We start from the raw sequence: 19,846 nt of genomic DNA, 5'->3' as shown, positions 1-19,846 counted from the left end.
GGTTAACTATTTCCCTAAGACTCATAGAAGGTACAGAGGGGAAAGCAACCTGAATGGAGGATGCATGGCTGTCTCCAGAGAAGGAGATGGGGTGAGTGTTCAGTCTCTAGATACTGACTCTTGAAGAACAGCATTCCTTAGGACTGGGGCGTCCCCAAATCTTTCTGAATCTGTCTGATCAGACAGTCCATGTGCTATTCCAGGGACAGCCTGCTTCATCATATGAAACCATATGTGTGATAGTGAGCAACCTGAATGAGACTCTTGATTGAGTTCTCATAATTAGGTTTTCATTCATGTCTTAACATAAAACTTGGTAAGAATTTTTCTTTAAAGGATATGCTCCTAAGAGGCTAGGAAAAAAAAAATCAATGAAAGAGAAATTTCTTTTGGCATCTTTGGTCATGGTTTATGGTTTGCCAAAAATAGACATCTAATCTTGCACCATTCCTTGTCTCAGTTTCTTTAGACGAGAAGAACAGTATCAGAGACCCAGTTTCCTAAACTGACTTGGCAGAATTGGGAGGAGTTGCCCTTCACTTACATAGAGCCAATTAGAAAGTGATGGGACTTAGAGAATCCACAGCTTTTTAAATTCGAAAGATAAGAAAACAAAGCTCAGAAACGATGCCCGGTCAACCAGAACAATAACACCATCAACCCGGGGTGAAAAGCAAACCACTGACACATTTGACAGGCGCTCTGTCTCAAAGTAAACCATGGCTGCGCTGCTGTCAAATTACCAAAAGGTTTCCTGCTTCGTCAACTTCCCGAATCAACAGTGCAAGCCAGGGGCGCTGGGTTAGAACAAAGCCAGAGGTTTTTGGAAGTGGCAAGAATATAAAGGAGCACAAACAGTACACTCGGCCTCGTTTTCTGAAAGGGAGAGGAGATTTTAATTGAAGACATAAATCATCACAGCACTTTGTGGCGAATGCTGACCCTGAAGCTAATGCATCTTTCAAGAGGCTAAGATGCAGTATTTCCAGTATATTCCGTAGCACACGGCAGCACACAGAATTATGCCAAGATTGAGGATTTTGAGAGGCCAAGAAGCTGATAATCAGGTTATCACTTAGAGTTGGTTAACTGGACAGAAGAGCTACGTGAACTCCACAAGACCTAATCACTTAAGTCTTAATTCTGGGCTGGGGGCAGGCGATGCCACAGCTGCCAGGGTCCCTTGAAACCCCAAGTAGCCAGTGACCAAGTCAGGTTTACAGAAAGCCTAGGATATAGCTATTAGGAGGTGGGTGGGGATTCTGGATGCTTTAACAGGAAAGGCCAGCCATGAAGTGACATCAGCAGAACAAGACGACGGACTCTGTGGGCCACAGACAGGTGATGCAGAGAAGGAAAAAGGAGGATATTAAGATGAATGGAAAGCACCAGCTCCCGGGGGAGTGGAAAGGAGCAAGAGTGTTAAACAAGTTCAGCTGTGCAGGTCTGCGACCGTGGCTTTGTATGGAAACCAGACTGTAGAGCATGGGCGGGCAGGCCCTAGGCCAAGGGCTCGTATTTTATCGGAGTGGCAAGTAATCAAAGCAATGGCTGCAGCTGACAGCAGCCCATCTGTAAGGGACATGTGGTGATAACCACCGAAGCCATTGTCCCTCGGACAACTCGAGGAGCGAGGCATCTCTGTAGCTTTGACGGGCAAGCGGCATGGCAGCTAAGGTCTGAGCGTTTAGGGACGGTATTGAAATAATGGCAAGATGGGTTACTAATGACGTCTTCAATGACAGGGACAGAAGCCAACCAAGTAGATAAAACGAACTTGGATGTTCCTCCACTTCCTGTGGATAGATGAGAGAGAGAGAGAGAGAGAGAGAGAGAGAGAGAGAGAGAGAGAGAGAATGAATAAAAGAAGGCCTTTCCTGATTTTAAAAATAGAAATTGGTTAAAAAAAAAATCCTAAGTGCTTTTTTCCTTTTATTCTCAGCAATCATGCCAAGGCTATAGTCAGTTTTGTTACTGTAGACTTGGGTGGCTGTAATTTAACTTAAGGCAAAAAGTTTGTGGTTGTAAAAACAGGCTGGTGCTTTGTCCTGTGAAAGGCATCAATATACCAACACACATGCTTTTAGCTGTTCCCTACCAAGGGGGGTGGGGATGAGAAGGCTGAAGTGAGCTTGCTAGTGAATCCCAGCATGCACTGCTGCTGCTGAGGCCAAAGCCATCCTTTATTATTATTATTATTATTATTATTATTATTATTATTATTAAAAGCATGGTCAGATTTAATTCCAGTTAGACTGCTAGCACACGGCCTTCATCACCTGTGTGTATAAAGGCTGTGCACTGTAGATAGGCTTCTATGCACTTTCACCCTCTCAGTGTATAGAAAGGGGACACTGGCCTGGGCCTTCTCATGCTTCCAGGGAAATTCAAGAACCCACGGCACAGGGTGAAGGGGGAAGAAGTGGTATTTTCACTGTTCCCAGTTTGCCTCATCCATTGTTCTTCCTTCTGTTTCAACACTCAGACCTGACGAGAGTGTGCTACTCATGCCCCTGAGCCTCATCATGCCTACTGCAAACACGCCTGAATGCAGCAAGTGTCTTTTTCTGCTCCTGCCTCCTCCCATCCTTGTGTCAAGACAGACATGCAATTCTGAATCTGCTTTTCAGGATGAGAATGCCGTACGGGTGTCTCCGCCTGGGTGAGATAGCCCAGCTGTGCCAGCACACCTGCCTGCTGAGGAAGGGAGGTAACCAGGGATTTCCAGTTGTTGCCTAAGAATTTTCTATGGCAGCAGCAACGATGAAATGTGCAAAATAAATGAAATGTGCAAGCGAGCCAATCAGTCCGTAGTTAAGAATCCGGGTAAAAAGAGACAACTGGTAATTAAAAGCAGGCTTCATCTGGCACCAATGCCGGCAATAAATGAGGCCAATGCTATTTAAGATGAAACCTGCCCAGCTGCACTTAACCACTACGGTTGGGGCGTGAAAGGCTGTGAAAAGGTTAGGAGATTTGATTACTAAGACAGTTCACATTACTAAAATCATAGCTTATGTTGGCAAGCCACGGTGGCTCCATTCACTTAATCCTCTGACTTTTACGATATTTATCCCCTATCTCTGGAGCTCCGGTTTCTGGCTAAGGGTCTGGGGCCCTAGTTAGTGCCACAGAAAGTGGGAACACCAGAAGGACAGCCGAGGTTCTGTGTCGATGACAAAAAGAAGAAATTAAAAAAAGACCCCAAACCAATCTCGAACGGTTCTATTTGCCAAAGAGCTGCTGCTCTCTTCTTCTCAGCCCGCAAGCCCGTAACACTATCTTCCGACTCAAAGGTGAGTCAAACAAACCTCCATGTCACGCTGCGCCTCAGAAGTAGTTATCAGTTTACCAAATGAATGTCACCAGATCTCGATGGTAAAGGCTCTTGGCAGGTAAGTAAATTCCTTTTTAGCAAATCAGGGAAGGGCCCTGAGAATGGTTCTCACTGTGGGGTGTTTGGAATTCGGGTGCGTTTCTGATCACTGGTATATCGGGAGGGTGATGGGAGCCATTAGCATTCCGTGGTGGAAGCCAAGGACGTTAAACATCCCACAGAGGAAGACACAGGCCTACCCCATCGGCCAAGAATGCCCTTGTGGGGACATACTGCACCTCCATCCACAGGACATCAGGGAGCACACTGCCCTCTAGACCGATTCTCAAGGGATTGAATTAACATTACACCACAGACTGAGTGTAAACGATAGCCAGGGTCACCTTGGGTGAAGCCTTTTCCTTAACCTAACATCGCCGTCCCATCGACTGGACAGCCACCACAACCAGACACGGGAATTGAGAGTGCACGTGCGCAGCTGATCCAAGACGGAGGAGCCATCCAGGGAAAAAGTCCCGTCACTTCCGAGCAAGAAGAACCCTGGAGTTCGCTCTGCACAATCAGATTGGACAGGCAGAAAAATGAAGTTCCTGCTGCGGCCAAACTAAGTGGAACCAAGAGAGGCGCACTGAGCTGAGTTACAGGGCTAGGGACTGTGCGAGAGAGGAACACTGACTTAAAAAAAGCAAGCTCTGATTCGGCTGAAGGAACAAAGTCAGAGAGGGTCACAGAGACATCATTCACCTTGGCTTCATCTCATTTCTCCCAACCCGAGAGCAACGCCCGGGCTCTTTCATACGTGTGAATTCAGGACACACAAAGGAGCAACACGGTCCGAGAAATCAGTTTTGTCAACACGTTCACTGGGAAGAACAGTCAGGTTTGAACCCGGTCATACGGGCACGCTTTTAATCCGTGAAAAAAGGAAAGAAAAATGCAGCACAGAGATATACAAAATGCTGGTCTGAAATGGCCACTAGAACGAAAAGAACTCCTCTCGTAAGGGGTGTGTATATGGCAAAGAGAGAGAGGGAAAACATTAGCTTTAAATGTTACCTGATTCCTAATACACTGCCTAATAAACAGCACGAGATGAAGTCAAAAGACTAGCAATGTGAAGGCCACCTTTGCCCCCCACAAATGGAACAAATTATTAAAACCAGACCTTTCCAGGACTGCCAAGCTGGTACAGTACACAGAGCGGCCACCAGCCTTTTAGGACCCTGGCCTCAGAGTTGGTGGGGGAACGCCTTTACAAGGACTGTGAGTACCGAGTCAGAAAAGGAAGGAATTAACCGGAGCTCATGGGAAAAAAAAAAAAAAAAACGGAGCCAGAGAAAAGCAGCAGCCTTACCCACGTTGTAGTCTTTGTGTTATGGTCAATGAAGAAGGGCCGGCCGTTTGGAGCTATCCTCATCTCCCAGCCTGGCGGCAGGAAGCTCTGTGTGACTTTGTGCTGTGGTTTGGGGGAGTTGTAGGGTGACGGCTGAGGGGACTGTGGGTTGGAAAGGGTATCTTTCACAGCGCGGCGTATGGGGGAGTCCTTGGCACCCTAAGGGACAATAACGAGGGTTAGAACTCTTCTTCACCACCGTGCCAATCCGACACGTCACAATGCGCAGCTGGTACCGCAGAGAGCTCTTCTTCGGAGACCCGATGAGGGAGAGGCTCCCCCAGACCCCATTTCCCATCTACTTTCACACCAACCTAAATCTACGCCTTTCTATTGGTTAGAGATGCAACGATATCAAGGATGAACAGTCGTCATTCTTGGCCAACCAATCATGCCTGCCCAAAATACCATTTTTTTTTTAATGGGTGGAGATTTCAGAACAAGCAAGAGGAAGGAGCCTCTGCTCTCAAAGAGCCCAACGTCTAACAAGCATGGTGACGAGTTTTAGAGTCCAGAAGGGGGCCTCCATCGATGGTGGCAGCCACCTGGAGTGACAGTTGTGACCCCACACTGGCACCAGCCTAGAAGGCTCTTATCCACTCCCACCGTGTAGGAGGAGCTTGCCTCGGGGCCCTTTAAGGTATCCGTTCACTCCCGAGCTTTTCGGAGTCTCTGCCATTTGGGAGGTTCAGGGCTGCCACTAAAACACAACCAGAGTGCACAAGCAGATGTCCAGCAATGACTTCAGAGATAGATGGAAAATGCACGTTAGAAACACGTACCCACACCACGAAGGACCCTACATTCAAAGCAAATGTGAACAGAAGCCATAACTAGGTCGTACAACTCAACAGAAGTGTCGCTGTCTGGAAGAGTTTATGAGCTCGGATGAGGTGACAGGCAAGAGGAAGCACACACAACGGGAATGGTACGAGTTCAGCAGAGAAGAGCACCAGCCACCGCACACGGGGGCCAGCCACACGAGAAGGAAGATGAGATGACGGAGTCTGGAATGTCAGCCGGGCAAGACACAGAGGCCATGTGGGGCAGTCTCACAGAGCAGCCGTCACCGCCACCCCGGGACGACGGCTCCGTGTGGAGCTGCCTGAGAAATGAAGTCCAGGGCAGCGGGAGGAGAGAATGAAGAGAAGCCACGGCACAGAGGTGACCCTGGTGGCACAAGGCGGCCTTCTCACCTCCAGCGGGGCAGATAAAGTTACTGTCGGCGAGCTGAGGCTACGGGGCCGGCGGATCTGAGGCTCGACTAGGTGGTTGTTACTGTTTGTGGCTGATCCGGAGGCACCATCTTCTGCAAGCTATTTTGGAGGCAAAAACAAGTTAGCTTTGTCTGAGGATCTCCCTGTGTGCGATCAGGGAGCGTGAACTCCCCCAACACCACCACACACACAGCAGCCATAAATAAGAGGTCTGGTCTATTTAAAACATGGAGGAAATAATTAAGCCTAATTGGGGGGGGGGGGGAGATGGATGGAGAAACACATTCAAGAGAAAAAAGAATCACTGGCCAGTATACAACTAGCCTTGTGGGGGGAAAAAAGGGATGTGGGGCGGGGAAGGGAGCTAGCTACAGTCAGAGGCTCACTTTCTGAAAGTATCTTTCATCATGTTGCATTTTAATAAAAGTATCCAAGGACCAAAGTCTTCCTTAGGCAAATATTCTACTGAGGGTAACCTATGTCTTTGGGGAGAATATGCCTTCTAAACACAGGCCCCCTCATGATAGGACATGAACATCATCATCAGGTCAGGATGCTGGTCATTACACCTTGGCCGCTGAGGCCCTTGAGCCTGGGTTGGACGGTGATCTGCATACCTGCATTATTGGTCGAGTCCACGTTGTGGTTCGATTGTTATGATTGACATAGTATGTACGTCCCTTAGCATCCTTTCTTTCTTCCCAGCCTGAAGGGAGGCCCGGCGTGGTATGTACATAGGCCACTGATGGCTGTTTGTGCAAGAAATCGTTATTATTTAGCAACTAGAATTTGTTTTCTGACCGGTTTAATAAAGTAACATACACTTAGAAATTAGACTTCTCTGGGCAAGATAAGTTAATGCTGGTTGTACAGGAAAAAAAACAACAAAACAAAACCCACAAATAAAAGAGAGTCTCTGGAAGTCAGAGACAGACTCTAAGAGCTTCAACTCTCCTGTGAGATGGCAGCAATCCATATTCTTACAAAACCGGCTTTCAGACCCTGAGGTCTTAAATACAATCATCACTAAGGTGTCTGTAGAGAAAGAGGATGTATCCTAACCTGGTCCATCTAGCTCACTGCTAAACCACAGAGCTTGAGAGAGAATTTCAAGCTGCCCAAACGCTTATGCCCACAAAAGGAATGCTCTAGACACTTCTACCCTGCTGGCTACCCACAGACACTCAGTACGTAGTTCTTCCCGGGTCCCAGTGTACACAAACTTCCGGGGCAAATGATGTGACACAGAGCCTTTCCTCTTTGGACTTGCACGTGTGTATGCGGACATAATCTCAAGGAACCTATCATGTCTACGGAGCCTCACACCAGAGTTTCTGTTTATACCAGTGATGTCCAGTTTAGACTATAATTGGATAGTGCAAATTCCATCTTTCTTCTTATTTTTTTGAGACAGGGTTTCACTATGTAGACTTGAGGCCTAGAACTCACTATGCCAACCAGGCTGGCCTTGAACTCATAGAAAGCCTGCTTCTGCCTCCTTAGTGCTGGGATTAAAGGTGTGTGCTACCACACTCAGCATGAATTTCTTCTTTTTTATAATAAAGAATCACTGGCACTTCGGTTTGTGTACGCAGCAGCCTGAGAAATACAGCCTGGGTGAAAGGTATCAGAACATAGAGGATGGGTGAGTGCCTGACAGCAAAGGGATGCCCAGGGCCAGCACCAGCCTCGGCATGCTTGCACACACGGTGCTGTGTCAGGCATCTGTGCTGGGGAAGCAGTACTCTAGGGAGAGGCTTGGGAAGACGGTACCTACCAGGGCCACCAAGACTTCTGGGAGGCGGAGGAACAGAAGCCCTGTTGCTCTGACTGCTGCCTCCCCCACTGGGGTCTTCTTCTCCCACCAGCCCTTTAACTACCTCCAAAGGTGCTGCTTTCTTGGCCCTAGGCTGACCATGTGACTCTTCTCTTACTGTGCCTTTTTTTTTTCTGGCCTGCCCTAGCTTCCCTGCTTACTTCGAACGGCTCTGGTGAAGGTCACAGCCCTAGAGTCCTCAGTGGACCTGGGACCCTAAATCAGAGGAAGCAAAAAACCATGTATACTGAGGTTACTAAGGTCTGCAGCTAAGGAGGCTCCTCTGTCTGCTTCCCACGCTCAACAGTACACTCCAGAAAAATGAATTTGAAAATGAACTGAGAAGCAGCTGAGTCAGTGGTTATTTCTAAACCATGTTTATCAGGCAAGGAGAGAGCATGTGGAAGGAACCTTCCTGCAAAGAGATGCAGCAAATATCTCCTTGACATTTTCCCAGACGAATCCTAAAGGAGAAGGGAACTCCAAGAACAACTCACTGCACAGCATCCTGTATCCAGGAGCAAGACAACCACCCACTGAGGGATGTAAGGCTCTATGAGCATGAGAGACAGACCAAGGGGTCCACAGCCTAAATGGAGGACACCAGCAATAAAGCTCTACCTCCCTTCCCAGGACTTTCACCTAGACTGGCCAAAAGTCTGATGTACTATCAGCTAGGCAAATACTTAATACTTTGGCAAAAACTGCTTTGACAAATTATGGCTTCTATGACCAAAACTGGTTTAACCACATGGTCTATTAAATGGCACTATTACTTTTCTCCTTTCTTGATGAATTATGTTTTGGGGAGAGGCAGTTTGCTATGTCCTCAGAAAATTCACTTCCAGAAACATTAAGACTTTAGCCAACAAATAGTGACGGCGTTCCTGGAACAGATACTCTCGAAGCCACTGACAAACTGAACGACTGGGATGTTTCCCAATCTCAGAACTGAACTGTCAGCTGCAAGAACTTTCTGCACTCAGACTCAACGCCCAGATCCACAGTTAACAGGACCAGTCAGTTTACAAAGCCAAGAGGACGGCAGAGAGAACACCGTATTTGTCTAAGATGATCATTCTTCTTTCTACTGGGAATTGAACGGGCAACTGGTAATGCAGTCACATTTTGCAAGTTGCTCCTATTAAAATATTTCTTCATAGTGTCCTCTCTAAATGAGCATGTAGAACAACTTGTACTGATGATTCCATTTGTGACTAAAACACAGCCATCCAGGACACATAACCAGCAATGACACTTCTCCAGACAGTTCTATGCAAGAGGCCCAGGCTTGAAGCTGAAAGATTAGACGTTTACTACTATATGTAAATAACAGTAAGCTTCAGACCACCTCAAGAAACAAGTTAGGCAATCCAAACATAAGCTGAACTTAACATTTCTGTTTTCACGCATAGACCAAATATACTGCTGAGCTTTAGAAGTCCAAATTGGCATTCACTACAGTTTCACAAACTACAATGAAGAACCAGATTATGTTTAAAACTGAGAAATTTTGACCATCCTTTGACATTGACCACCATGGGTTCTCCATGACGCACCCAGACCCTGCCACAGAGCTATCTCAGGATATTTTTAGAATCTCTTCAGTGAAGATCAAAGGACTCTTTCGCTCTATTTGAAAGGGAGAGCCCTGGTGCAGCCTGTAAGAAAGTGACACATGTGTCCAGGCTTTTGCCATAAATCAAAGGGCCATGAGTCCTTGGATGAGGACCAGTGCTTCTCCACAGTGTAGGGAGAAGTTTTCCATAGAGGGACGATTACTACAACACAGCGGAGGTGGGAATGCCCTTCAGCATGGGAAAAGAGGATAAACTGTGGTGCATTTCCATCACTGAATAGTAAACGATTCTTAACATAGCCACGAAAAATCAACGTAAGTTAAAAATAGTTTGCTGAGCATTATGTATGCAACATCATGCTGGTTCCCCCCCAAGTGAAACAAAACACAGCCGGTGTGTGTGTGTGTGTGTGTGTGTGTGTGTGTGTGTGTGTCCCCGCAGCACATGCATGCTTCGGAGAGTACAGGGAGGAGGGAGGTGACATTCTAGGAAGTTTCTCCCTGGCATATGCATCAAAGAGGAGGTCAGAGGGGAAAAACCATGCTAGGAGACAGCATAGAAAACAGACAGGAAGGGAAGTGGACTTGAGCCTTTCAAACTTATCTAGGTACTGAGAGAGCATGGCATATCAGGGTGGGAGGATCCTTTAGAACGACCACTGCCAAGTCTTTAAGAATAAGAGACCAAACCCAACCCATGTTTTAATTCACGGATGGAGGCAAGAAAAGTGCAGTCCCAGAGCCACATGGGTCTTCTTGCCGATGGATGCCCTTGTCCTGTCTGTTATCTTTCTACTATAGTCTGGCTCAACAGCAACTCAGTTTGCTCTGCCATTGGCTATCATTAGCTATCCTAACACTCCAAAGCTATAAGCGGGTTGCAAATCCAATTAAATGTAAAAACAAATGCCACCTTAAGAGGATGCTTATGGGTCTAATGAAACAAAACCATCCCACGGAATGGTCTGCCTTGTAGCCCCACTACTCTCAGAGAAAATTACCAGCACGTAGTAGGAGATCAACTACGCCATGTAGACTTCTTTGGAGTCTGCTGGAGGTGGAGCCTGGCTCTCCGGTATATGACTGTTGTTAGGTAAGCCACCGTGGCTTAGCAATCTTACACCGTGCTCACTGCACTGGTTGCCCATATGAGTTTCCTTTGGGTAACACTTCAGGAAATCAGCTATTGTGTGTGTAAAGTTCTTCACAAATCATAAGTAGCCACAGCACGTGCAACAAAGGTCAAACAATACAGAGAGCGCTTCAAACAGTCATCGAAGCTCCAGTCATCAGATACGGGCTTGCCCGATTGCAAGGCCCAAGTGGGACACATCGAAAACAACTAGTCAAATTGAAGTCACAGATAAGCATACATACTATTAATCAAAATATGGAAAGGATAGCAACAACAGTAGACATTTGCATTGAAATATCCTAATTGCTCCCTGCCCTGGAAATATTAAGAACACTTGTCCATTCCTATTGAGTCAAACTCCCTGGGGCAGAGAGAGGTTATCAGTTATGATGGAGATACAGAAAATCTGGTCCTGTTTAAAAAGAAATGTGTGGGGAATGGGCACCCCTGGACCCACATGACCAGCCCTGAACGATTCCTACAGCTTCTTTGGTTAACCAAGCATTCGAGTAGCAAGAGAAAGCTCACCGGAACAAAGACACTGAGGAAACTGTATTTGAAATGCTTGGATGCAGCACACTTGGCCAGGCTTGACTGTGCTCTAATAGAAGGTACAAAGGACTAACCATGACTCCGTTTTACCCAGTGCCTTTGAAGAACCCAACATGAGAAGTTTAAGGTAAGGAACACACATGTCTCTGTACCACATAGAAACTGATCTTATTTTGAGGACGGGAGGGAACATATACACCATTATCAAAATGATAAACTACCCGACAGCCCTTCACCATTAGGGTTCCATAACTGTGCCATTACCGTGGATTCCTCACCACCCGTGACAGTGGACGAACGCGCTCGCCTAGTCGGGGTGCTGGGCTGTTAAATGATAATGTACATCAGTAACAGGTATTTGGAGGACCATCCCCTGCTTAGTGAATCAGGAATCACTGCTGTGGCAGGTGACGTGAGATCAGGATCCTTAATATCCACCTTGTCCAAATGAAGCTGAATACACACCAATGACCAGCAGCAAAAAGAGAGCGTAGCTCATACTTTCTCTGTACCACCACATCGCCCCAAGGAAACTCAGGCTGCATCTTCATGAGGGGCAACTAACAGCCACTTCAAATGGGATAGTTTGTGCTCCACAGTCCAAAACTTAAGATTCTTTTATCTGCCAATCTTTGAGAGGCCACTGGTGGTCAGTCAGTGTACAGCATCTCATGGACAAGGAGAGAAGGTGGAGTCACGGTTTCCAGGCAAAGAAACTCCGTGGCAAATTGACACTGATTTTGAAGAGGAGAGCGAGCGCCATTAATTTTTACAGAAAAATCAGAGAATCATTAGGGAGAGAAGGGTCCCCGCCAGTTCATCACAGTCTATGGTTCTGCTTTGGGAGGTCTGTACTGAATCCACCTCAGCTTGGTCTTTAGCCAGCTCTCCCAGTGGACTCCACAGCCCGATTTGTTATTCTGGCTGGCATACCATCACTTCATTTTGTAACTATAAAAATATTAAAACCTAAGCGAACACGTCCTCTGAAGTCAGGTAAAAATGTATACAGTGAGGAAGATGGTTTCAGAAATTTCTAATCTGTTGCCTGTCTTCAAGTTCATATGCAATGACTCAGGTCATTAAAAAGGGTTTGTAGCAATTAAAAAAAACGGGCACGGTGGTTCGTGCCTGCAATCTCAGCACTCAGGAAGCAAAAGCAGCAGACTGTGGCAAGCTGGAGGCTAGCCTGGAGTACATAATGAAGAGCTCCAGGCTGGCCTGGGTCATATATCAAGACTGTCTTAATTCCCACCTCCCCCACAAACCCACAAAATCCAAACAAAATAAAAGGTCAAGGTCAAACATCAAATTGAACATTTAAAACCACACAATATTTTTACCTCCCAGAGAAGAAACACATTTTTGTCGATTCTTTTTTTTTTTTTTTTTTTTTTGGTGAGGCAATGCACATCTGCCCTCCAATTTGAAATTTAGTCTATTGGAATCAAAAACCCCTCTACCACGCCTGTGTGCGTGCAGACTTATCACAGCTGTAGGAAGGAGGGAGCTGATTTTTCATTGACTGAATTGCCTTTGCAGTTAGCCCAGGCGCTCTCGGTAGTGGAAAAAATTAGCTTGTCTTGCTGGAAGAGTTCTTCCTGACCAGTGAGTTTGCCAAGTTCAGATCCCGGCACCACAGCTATCGTGGCTGAATGGACCACAAAGTTTCAGTCATCTAAGCCTGTCAGAAATGCATACCTTGGAGTGAAAAACCAAAGCAAGTTTTTAGCATTTTGGAAGCTCGGTGGGCAGTTAGGGTTCTGGGTTGAAAAATCAATGTACTCAGAAAATTTCAAATGTCCTGGCTTTATAGGGTGAATGGATCTCCGCAGGAAGAACTCTTTCTCAGCAGCCCTGGAGATTTGAAATCAAAGCTGAAAAGGCAGCTGAGGACTGGAAATGAGTGTTTATTACCGGGGGTAGGTGAGCCTGCTCAGCAACTGTGTCGGTGACGCTGCAGGACCGAAGTCTCGACGAGGGCTCTCTCTGCTGCAGGGGGAGGGAAAGACAGACAGACAGACAGACAGACAGACAGGGTTAGCAGGAATCTCCGCAGAAGCAGTTCACTCTTGCATGATGCACTGCCCTCTGACCTCGGGAGGTAACCACACGCCCTCTCTTTCAGGGCAATGGACAGTAGTCCTTGCAGAACTCTGTTTCAATCCTCAGTGTTTTCCAGCGGACCAGACTTACAGATTGAAGGAGACCGGGACTACGGGAAGGGAAAAGAGACAGGTCCCCACCACATTTGAGAGTGATGAGAGATCAGCAGTCTTGTACACTACCTGGATGCCAGCTCTGGACAGATTCTCAAGTGCCCAGGACAGAGAAGAGGGAGGGGAGAGCGACATGTGTCGCTACCAACACTGTGCACAGTGAGCTAGCGGAACTGCATGGCCACCTGCACTTAGACATCACCCCCTGCTCCCTAGGAAGGGTTGGGGGCTCAGATTTAGCTTCCAAGTGGGACTTCAGTACAGATCACGAGTGGAGCAGAGAAGTGAGGCAACTCCAAAGACCGTCTTGTGGGTCACACGTAACGTTCCTCCCACTTATCTGAATTCCACGTGTTTGAACAAAGCCTCATAGAACAAAGATCCGAGAATGTCACAGGCAGAAGCCACAGGTGCCTTATGGTACAGCTTGTAGCACGCGTGACTTTTAATATTTTACAGTAACAAATGGTAACTTAAAGCTAACTGAAGCTCTGGGGTGGAAACAGGGACCACCTGCGCCTACCCACACTGGGCAGTGTAAAGGAACCCTTCCTTAGCAAAAAGCTCAGCCCATTGCCCTTGGATACAGAGTGGCCTTGATCATCAGAACTGGAGGAAGATCCCTAAGGATATGCTATCATACTTGGATCTTTGGGCTATGCCACGCTTCTGGAAGCACTAAATACAAGAGCTCCCTACTCTAATTGTGACAAATGTTAATTTACAGCAACATAGAAAACTAGGAATTTTTTTCCACATGGTTTATATAAATGGTATATAGCTGCTATAATTTCAGCAATTCTTTCTTTCATGCATTTTAAATACATGGCTTTGTGGCTCATGCTGTTTCCATAGCAACAGTTTTACCAATTCAAATACCTCATATATGCAACCTCCTTTCTATCCACTTAGTACTAAATTCTCATCTCAGTGGTATTTCTCCTTCTGAAAAACATTCACAGAATTTTAATGTGAAAGCACATTCAGAAGAAATCACTGCAACTCACGCAGCAGAGGCCAACAGTTTCTTTTAAAAGGCGAACACCGTGACTGAAGGGCTAATAATTTTGTACTTAGTGGCTTTTATGTTTTACGTGACCCTCCTATCATTTACATTCAGTAGGCTCATAAAAACGACTATCATATGAGCATGCCCTTTCCAACATAGTGACTATCACCATTTCTCCAGCACATCTGTAGGCCCAGTGGCTTGAGAAACACAGTGTGCGCATTTGGTCTTGATTCTGTACACACACAACAATGGTCCATGGGCTTTCCCTGCAGTTCGGCACCGTCAAATACAAAGTTCCTTGTGACTGATTTCATTCCTCCTCACTGACCTGAAACCTGTAGAAAGTATTTCTCTGATGGCCGAGAACCCCAGATCAAGTGTTACCCTGATGTCAGGGCCACAGATTCATACTGTCTCCTCAGGAATTCATATACTGGGTTTTTGGGTTTCCCCTACCTCCTACTCAGGCTTTGCCAGGGACACCATTTAACATCTGGCCCTACTTACTTGTGAAATGGAACATAAAGGTGTGTAGGGTGTGAGTTTAGAAGACTGATTGGGAGGGTCCTAGGGCTCAGATTCTCAACAGGAAGACTGCCCTCATGACAAAGACACTACTTCCATGAACCTTGTGGATGGGAAAGAAATCCTCCAAGGTTAAAGCCAGAAATTACAAAGTAAACATATAAATAAAACAAAAAAAAATCAGATTCTTGTTTCTCTGAATTTTTTATAAACAAGAAAAAGAGCTGGTGATATGCCACTTCTTTCTAAATCAAAAAAAGATTTTTTTTTCTACCTACCAGGTCTCCTAGGGAAAGGGATACTTGGGAGAACCTGGGCTGACTGGGTATGGAAGACCTGCTGGCCAGTGGTTCTCAGCCTTCCTAACACCATGACCCTGTAATATAAATCCTCATGTTGTGGTGAACCCCAACCAAAAAATCATTTTCGTTGCTACTTCATAACCGTCTTTTTGCTACTGTTGTGAACCATCGTGTAAATATCTGATATGCAGGAGGTTTTAGGCAAACCCTGTGAAAGGATCATTTGACCTTACAGAGGTCTCAACCCCAGGTTGCCCTGGGCTATTACCTGCACACGAGTCTCCTAAAGTAACAACAAAGGACTGACCATTGCTCAGCTCTCCTAACCAGGCCATGACTTACGATCAGAGAACTGAACTGTTCCCCATTGGAGTCCGGAGTGATCTGTAACCTTCTGCTCAGCTCCTCCGACAGCTCTTGGGGGCTGGTCCGAGACCCTGGCGAGGCAGGCGGTGGGGGCAGAGCCAGGCTGAGGGAATCTCCCGCCATGTTCATTTCCTCTGAAATGGTCTCCCAAGGCTTTGGAGGAATCAGACAGTGGGGTTAAGTGCTAGGAACTGGGGATTTACCTGTCTTCCTCCCAACAACACTTTACAACACAACATTCATAACCATCAGGACAACTGTAATCAACACCTAACTCAGCATGAGGCACTAAACCTTCAGGATAAACACAAGGAAGACAGAACCACTGCCCTAATTAACAAACCAGGATAAACTTAGCTGAGAAAGCAAATTGATGACCTAGGCAGTCAACTGAGGGGTGTGCCCAAGTGTGAAGGAGGCGGGCCCAGGGGCCATGACCTCACTCCTTAAGGATACCCACTACCCCTGCAGGAGCTTTTTTCCAGCCTCTGTAAGGAATGAATTAGAAACGCCTCAAGAAGTTACAAGCAATTTTCATGTTTTTTTCCCCCCTTTCTAACTGCTGTGAGGGTTCTTAATGAAAACAGCTTGGATGTTGCAGAAGAACGCTAAGTGAATCCACTATAGAATCAACAAACTGTTTTAAGACTGGCCACGTTCTGTGAATGACTTCCCAACAGAAGGTCAAGCCCATGATCAGAGTCAAGGTAAGATGATTTGATTGGTTGCTTACTTAATTCATCTCCTTTCCCAGTAATTCCTATTAACTCAAACTAGTACAGTTTTGGGTCATCTCTCCTAAGATGTCAAGTGGTTCATTAGAAACTTGTCTGTGACACCCAAACAAGGGAGAGAACTCACTTGATTCCTCAAAAATGACAACCTGAGTGTTGTTTCATGAGACTCGTTAGGTCCTGGGGAAAACCAGTCACTAAGCAAAAATATGTAAGACTTTCTTTCGCACAAGAAAAAATGCTCCCTCCTTGATATTTATACAAGTCACTGGACCTGGCCAAACATGGCTTTCATAAGCATTTTCTACGTTAACTAATACTCAGATGGGAACAAACTAGTTATGAGGCCATAATCTTCCCATTCAGGACACAGTCTACCGAGAGGAGAAAACAGGACACAAAAAACAGGGCGCCATCTCCCCCCGGGGCTTGTGGGAAGACGGAGCGGCTTAGCTTGACAGCGTCTCTGAACAACATACCTCAGGACCCTCTCCACCGGCTTCCGAGGCCTCGGGCTCCAAATCTTCACTGATGTGCCTGCGAGAGCGGAAGCGCCGGTGGGCGGCCTCCTGGTTGATCTGTCTGATGTTATTGTCTGACTCAGAGGACACATCCCTGAAAGGGGGGTGGGGGTGGGGATGAGAAGAGAAGGGTGCTCAGAGCTAGCCCCTCAACAGTCCGACCAACCCTGTGGGCCACACACCGACTGAGATGCCATCGGACACTAACATGGAGCATGCAACCATCTTCTCGCTAGACCGCACTGCCGGTTCACTCGAACCCCAGCAAAGCGGCTTCAGTGCACTGTACAAGAGTGACAGCATCTTTCAGACATATACAGCCATCCCTCGGCATCCACCGGGAATTGACGGCAGAGCCCTCCCTAGCCCCACAGATTCCCAAATCGCCCAAGTTCAGTTCCTAGCAATGAATGACAACGTTCGTACAGAACACAGGTACAACTTCCCGTATACTTGAAATCATCTCTAGACGATGTACAATGCCCCACACAATGAAAATACTCGACAAACAACTGCTGGCCTGCACTGTGTAGGTAATGAAGACAAAGACCACTACTCAGGGTCAGCACAGGCTTAATGTCGTTTCCTGAATAGTTGGGTCTGTGGTCGGCTCAACCCACAGGTGTGGGAGCCGTGAGTCCAGAGGGATGGCTGTTCCTCAAGCTGCTCGTTCGTGTCTAAGAGAGAAGAGCAACCCAAGTCCTTCGGTCTGGGACAAGCCAGGAAGTGACAAGCAAGCTCCCACATGTAGCCTGTCAGCAGGTCCCTTCTAGGTCTAGCCAGCAGAGATGAAGCAGCTAATTTGGGTCGTCAGTAATTGACTGAAGGTTACCAACGGCACACATTCAAGGCTGAAGTCCCATGGGGGGGGGGGTCTCCTGAGCTGCGGGACTTCCTTTTAGCGGCTTTCGGCCTTATTTTGACAAAAACCTCCCATCACACCACAGAAACCCTCTTCCCCAACAATCCACCTCTAATAACCAAATGAACACCAGGGGCTGAGCTCCCCAAGAAGCTTGTACTTGAAGAACATGGTGCTGTTGCATCCTGGTTGTTTGTTTTGTCAAATAAGGTTCTTAAGTCAGGATCTGAGTTAAAACTTATTCTTGAAAATGACTCAATCAACAGCATCTTAAAACTATTTTGCTGTCCATGACAGATGATGGTCCTTTGAGGGAAAACCTCAGCTAGATGATGCTGGAGTAGAAGTCTCAATACCCTCCAGAGGCACTTGCAAACATGCTCAATCCCACTCCACATCTTAGTTAGCACAAATTATGTTGCAGTTTATGTTCCAAAATAATTGAGAATTTTAGCTCAGGTGAATTGAAATATAGTATTAATCAATAGCCCAACTATATATTCTTTCTAAAAGAAAGGATTTAAAGTCTCTAGTACTTTCAAACTCACTCATATCCCAAATAAAGAGCCTACTGGACCTCAGAGGAGGAACTAGATTCAATGAACAGCAGTGTGGGAAGAGGACACAGCATCCTGAATAGTCAACTGTTTCTATCAGGCATCTTTACACTATTAACTGTAAGGCTAACGGAGGTATCGTCCACATCTAAATTATAATTCTTTATTACTAAAATATGAATTAAAGGAATTTTATATTTGTATATATAACACACAAATTTGTTACAATTACAAAATATATTGTTATATTAAATATAACTGGAATAAACTTATACACTAAATAGAGGTATCTTCAGAAAACTGGAATCATAGATGCAATTATTATAATTAGGGAATACATAAGTAATGTTTAAAATGATTAAAAATGGTACTGCTGGCTGTTAGAAAATACCAGGTTGTACTTGTGATGATATATTTACTGTCATCATTTTTGAAAATGTTCAATTCTCGGGCATGAAATAAATTACAAAACAAAAATGCAAAGTGATTAGAGTACACTTATAAATGATCTCAGCAGAGTAAGAGGTCAAAGGAAGCTACCAAGTACCTGCTTTAATATTTTTTTTAAGTTTCTTTTTTCTTTCTTTTCTTTTTTATTAGGCAGGGTCTCTCTATGTAGCCCTGGCTGGCCTGGAACTCACTAGTTAGACCAGCCTGGCCTTGAACTCACAGAGATCCACCTGCCTCTGTCTCCTGAGTGCTGGGATCAAAGGCTTGTACCACTGGACCTGGCCCTCTCTTGATGATTAGAATGGACACAGTAAATACTTTATGATTACTTCCCTCACTGGAAAATTCTTCACAACATGTGCGTTTTGTCAAGACTGAAAGCCCTTCTTGAAATTCAACCCCGTTACTCGGGAGGGATTCCGGTGGCTCTATAAACCATAAAAACAAGGGTCACAGTGCCTGGATGGACTGTCGCCCTGACTGCATCTCACTTCCTCTAAAGTATATGAGTGTCTACTAGTGAGTGTGTGTGTGTGTGTGTGTGTGTGTGTGTGTGTGTGTGTCTTTCCTCCGAATTTAACTGAATGAAAGAGCTGTTGACTACCTACAAGTTTCTACAAGCGTCTACAGTTACCAGTTAGGCTGGTAAACTAAGACACAATGGGAAACCATGTGAGAAATGCCTAGTCATTTTTTTCTTCAGTCATTAATTCTGCACACCCAGTTTCCCTTTGAACATCATGGAAATGACATGAACGACAAGACCTTCCCACTTTACCAACCCTTCCTTGAAATCAAGTCCAGCCTCTACTAAGGTTAATGCCTCAGACCATGCCCAGCCGCCAAGCATTTGTTTTGCTTTCATAAATTTTATTTATTACTATTACGTATGCATGTGTGTGACAGTATGGGTGTGTGTGTGTGTGTGTGTGTGTGTGTGTGTGTGTGTGTGTGTGTATGTGTGTGTGTGTATGAGATGTGTATAGAGGTCAGAGGGCAACTTCGGAAAGAAGTTCTCTCCCTCCACTGTGGGTTCTGGGGACTGAACTCGGGTCCTTGGGCTTGTGAGGCAAAGGCTTTTTGCCCTCTGAGCCACCTTGCCCTCCCCTTTGCCTCAATGCATGTGACTGTAATGATGACCCCAACCAGAGATATGACTGACTGCTAGGACACTGGGAGATGTACTGAGTATTTTATAATCAAAAGCTTAACACAAGCATTCCAGCTTAAGAAGTTACTTATCTTACAAAATGGCATTTCTTCATTTTT

General features: G+C 45.9%; 1 protein-coding gene across 10 annotated transcripts in view; it reads right to left on the bottom strand.

The window, feature by feature from the left end:
• Positions 1-19,846, bottom strand: part of Nedd4l (NEDD4 like E3 ubiquitin protein ligase) — a 343,048-nt gene that overhangs the window by 38,348 nt on the left and 284,854 nt on the right. For 5 of the 10 annotated variants that reach the window (XM_037197172.1, XM_028856605.2, XM_037197174.1 and 2 more), the window contains 7 exons: positions 16,667-16,802; positions 15,430-15,606; positions 12,947-13,021; positions 11,294-11,353; positions 6,565-6,696; positions 5,927-6,046; positions 4,692-4,889 (listed from right to left, as the gene is read on the bottom strand). In XM_037197172.1, coding sequence (XP_037053067.1) covers positions 4,692-4,889; positions 5,927-6,046; positions 6,565-6,696; positions 11,294-11,353; positions 12,947-13,021; positions 15,430-15,606; positions 16,667-16,802 — 898 coding nt within the window. The remainder of the gene's footprint in view (positions 1-4,691; positions 4,890-5,926; positions 6,047-6,564; positions 6,697-11,293; positions 11,354-12,946; positions 13,022-15,429; positions 15,607-16,666; positions 16,803-19,846) is intronic. The other 5 variants (XM_037197173.1, XM_028856599.2, XM_028856600.2 and 2 more) reach the window with 3 other exon arrangements.

The sequence above is a fragment of the Peromyscus leucopus genome, chromosome 19, assembly GCF_004664715.2.
Source record: "Peromyscus leucopus breed LL Stock chromosome 19, UCI_PerLeu_2.1, whole genome shotgun sequence".
NCBI lineage: Eukaryota > Metazoa > Chordata > Mammalia > Rodentia > Cricetidae > Peromyscus > Peromyscus leucopus.
Note: the sequence above shows the minus strand (reverse complement) of the source record. Positions and strands in the feature narration are given on the sequence as shown.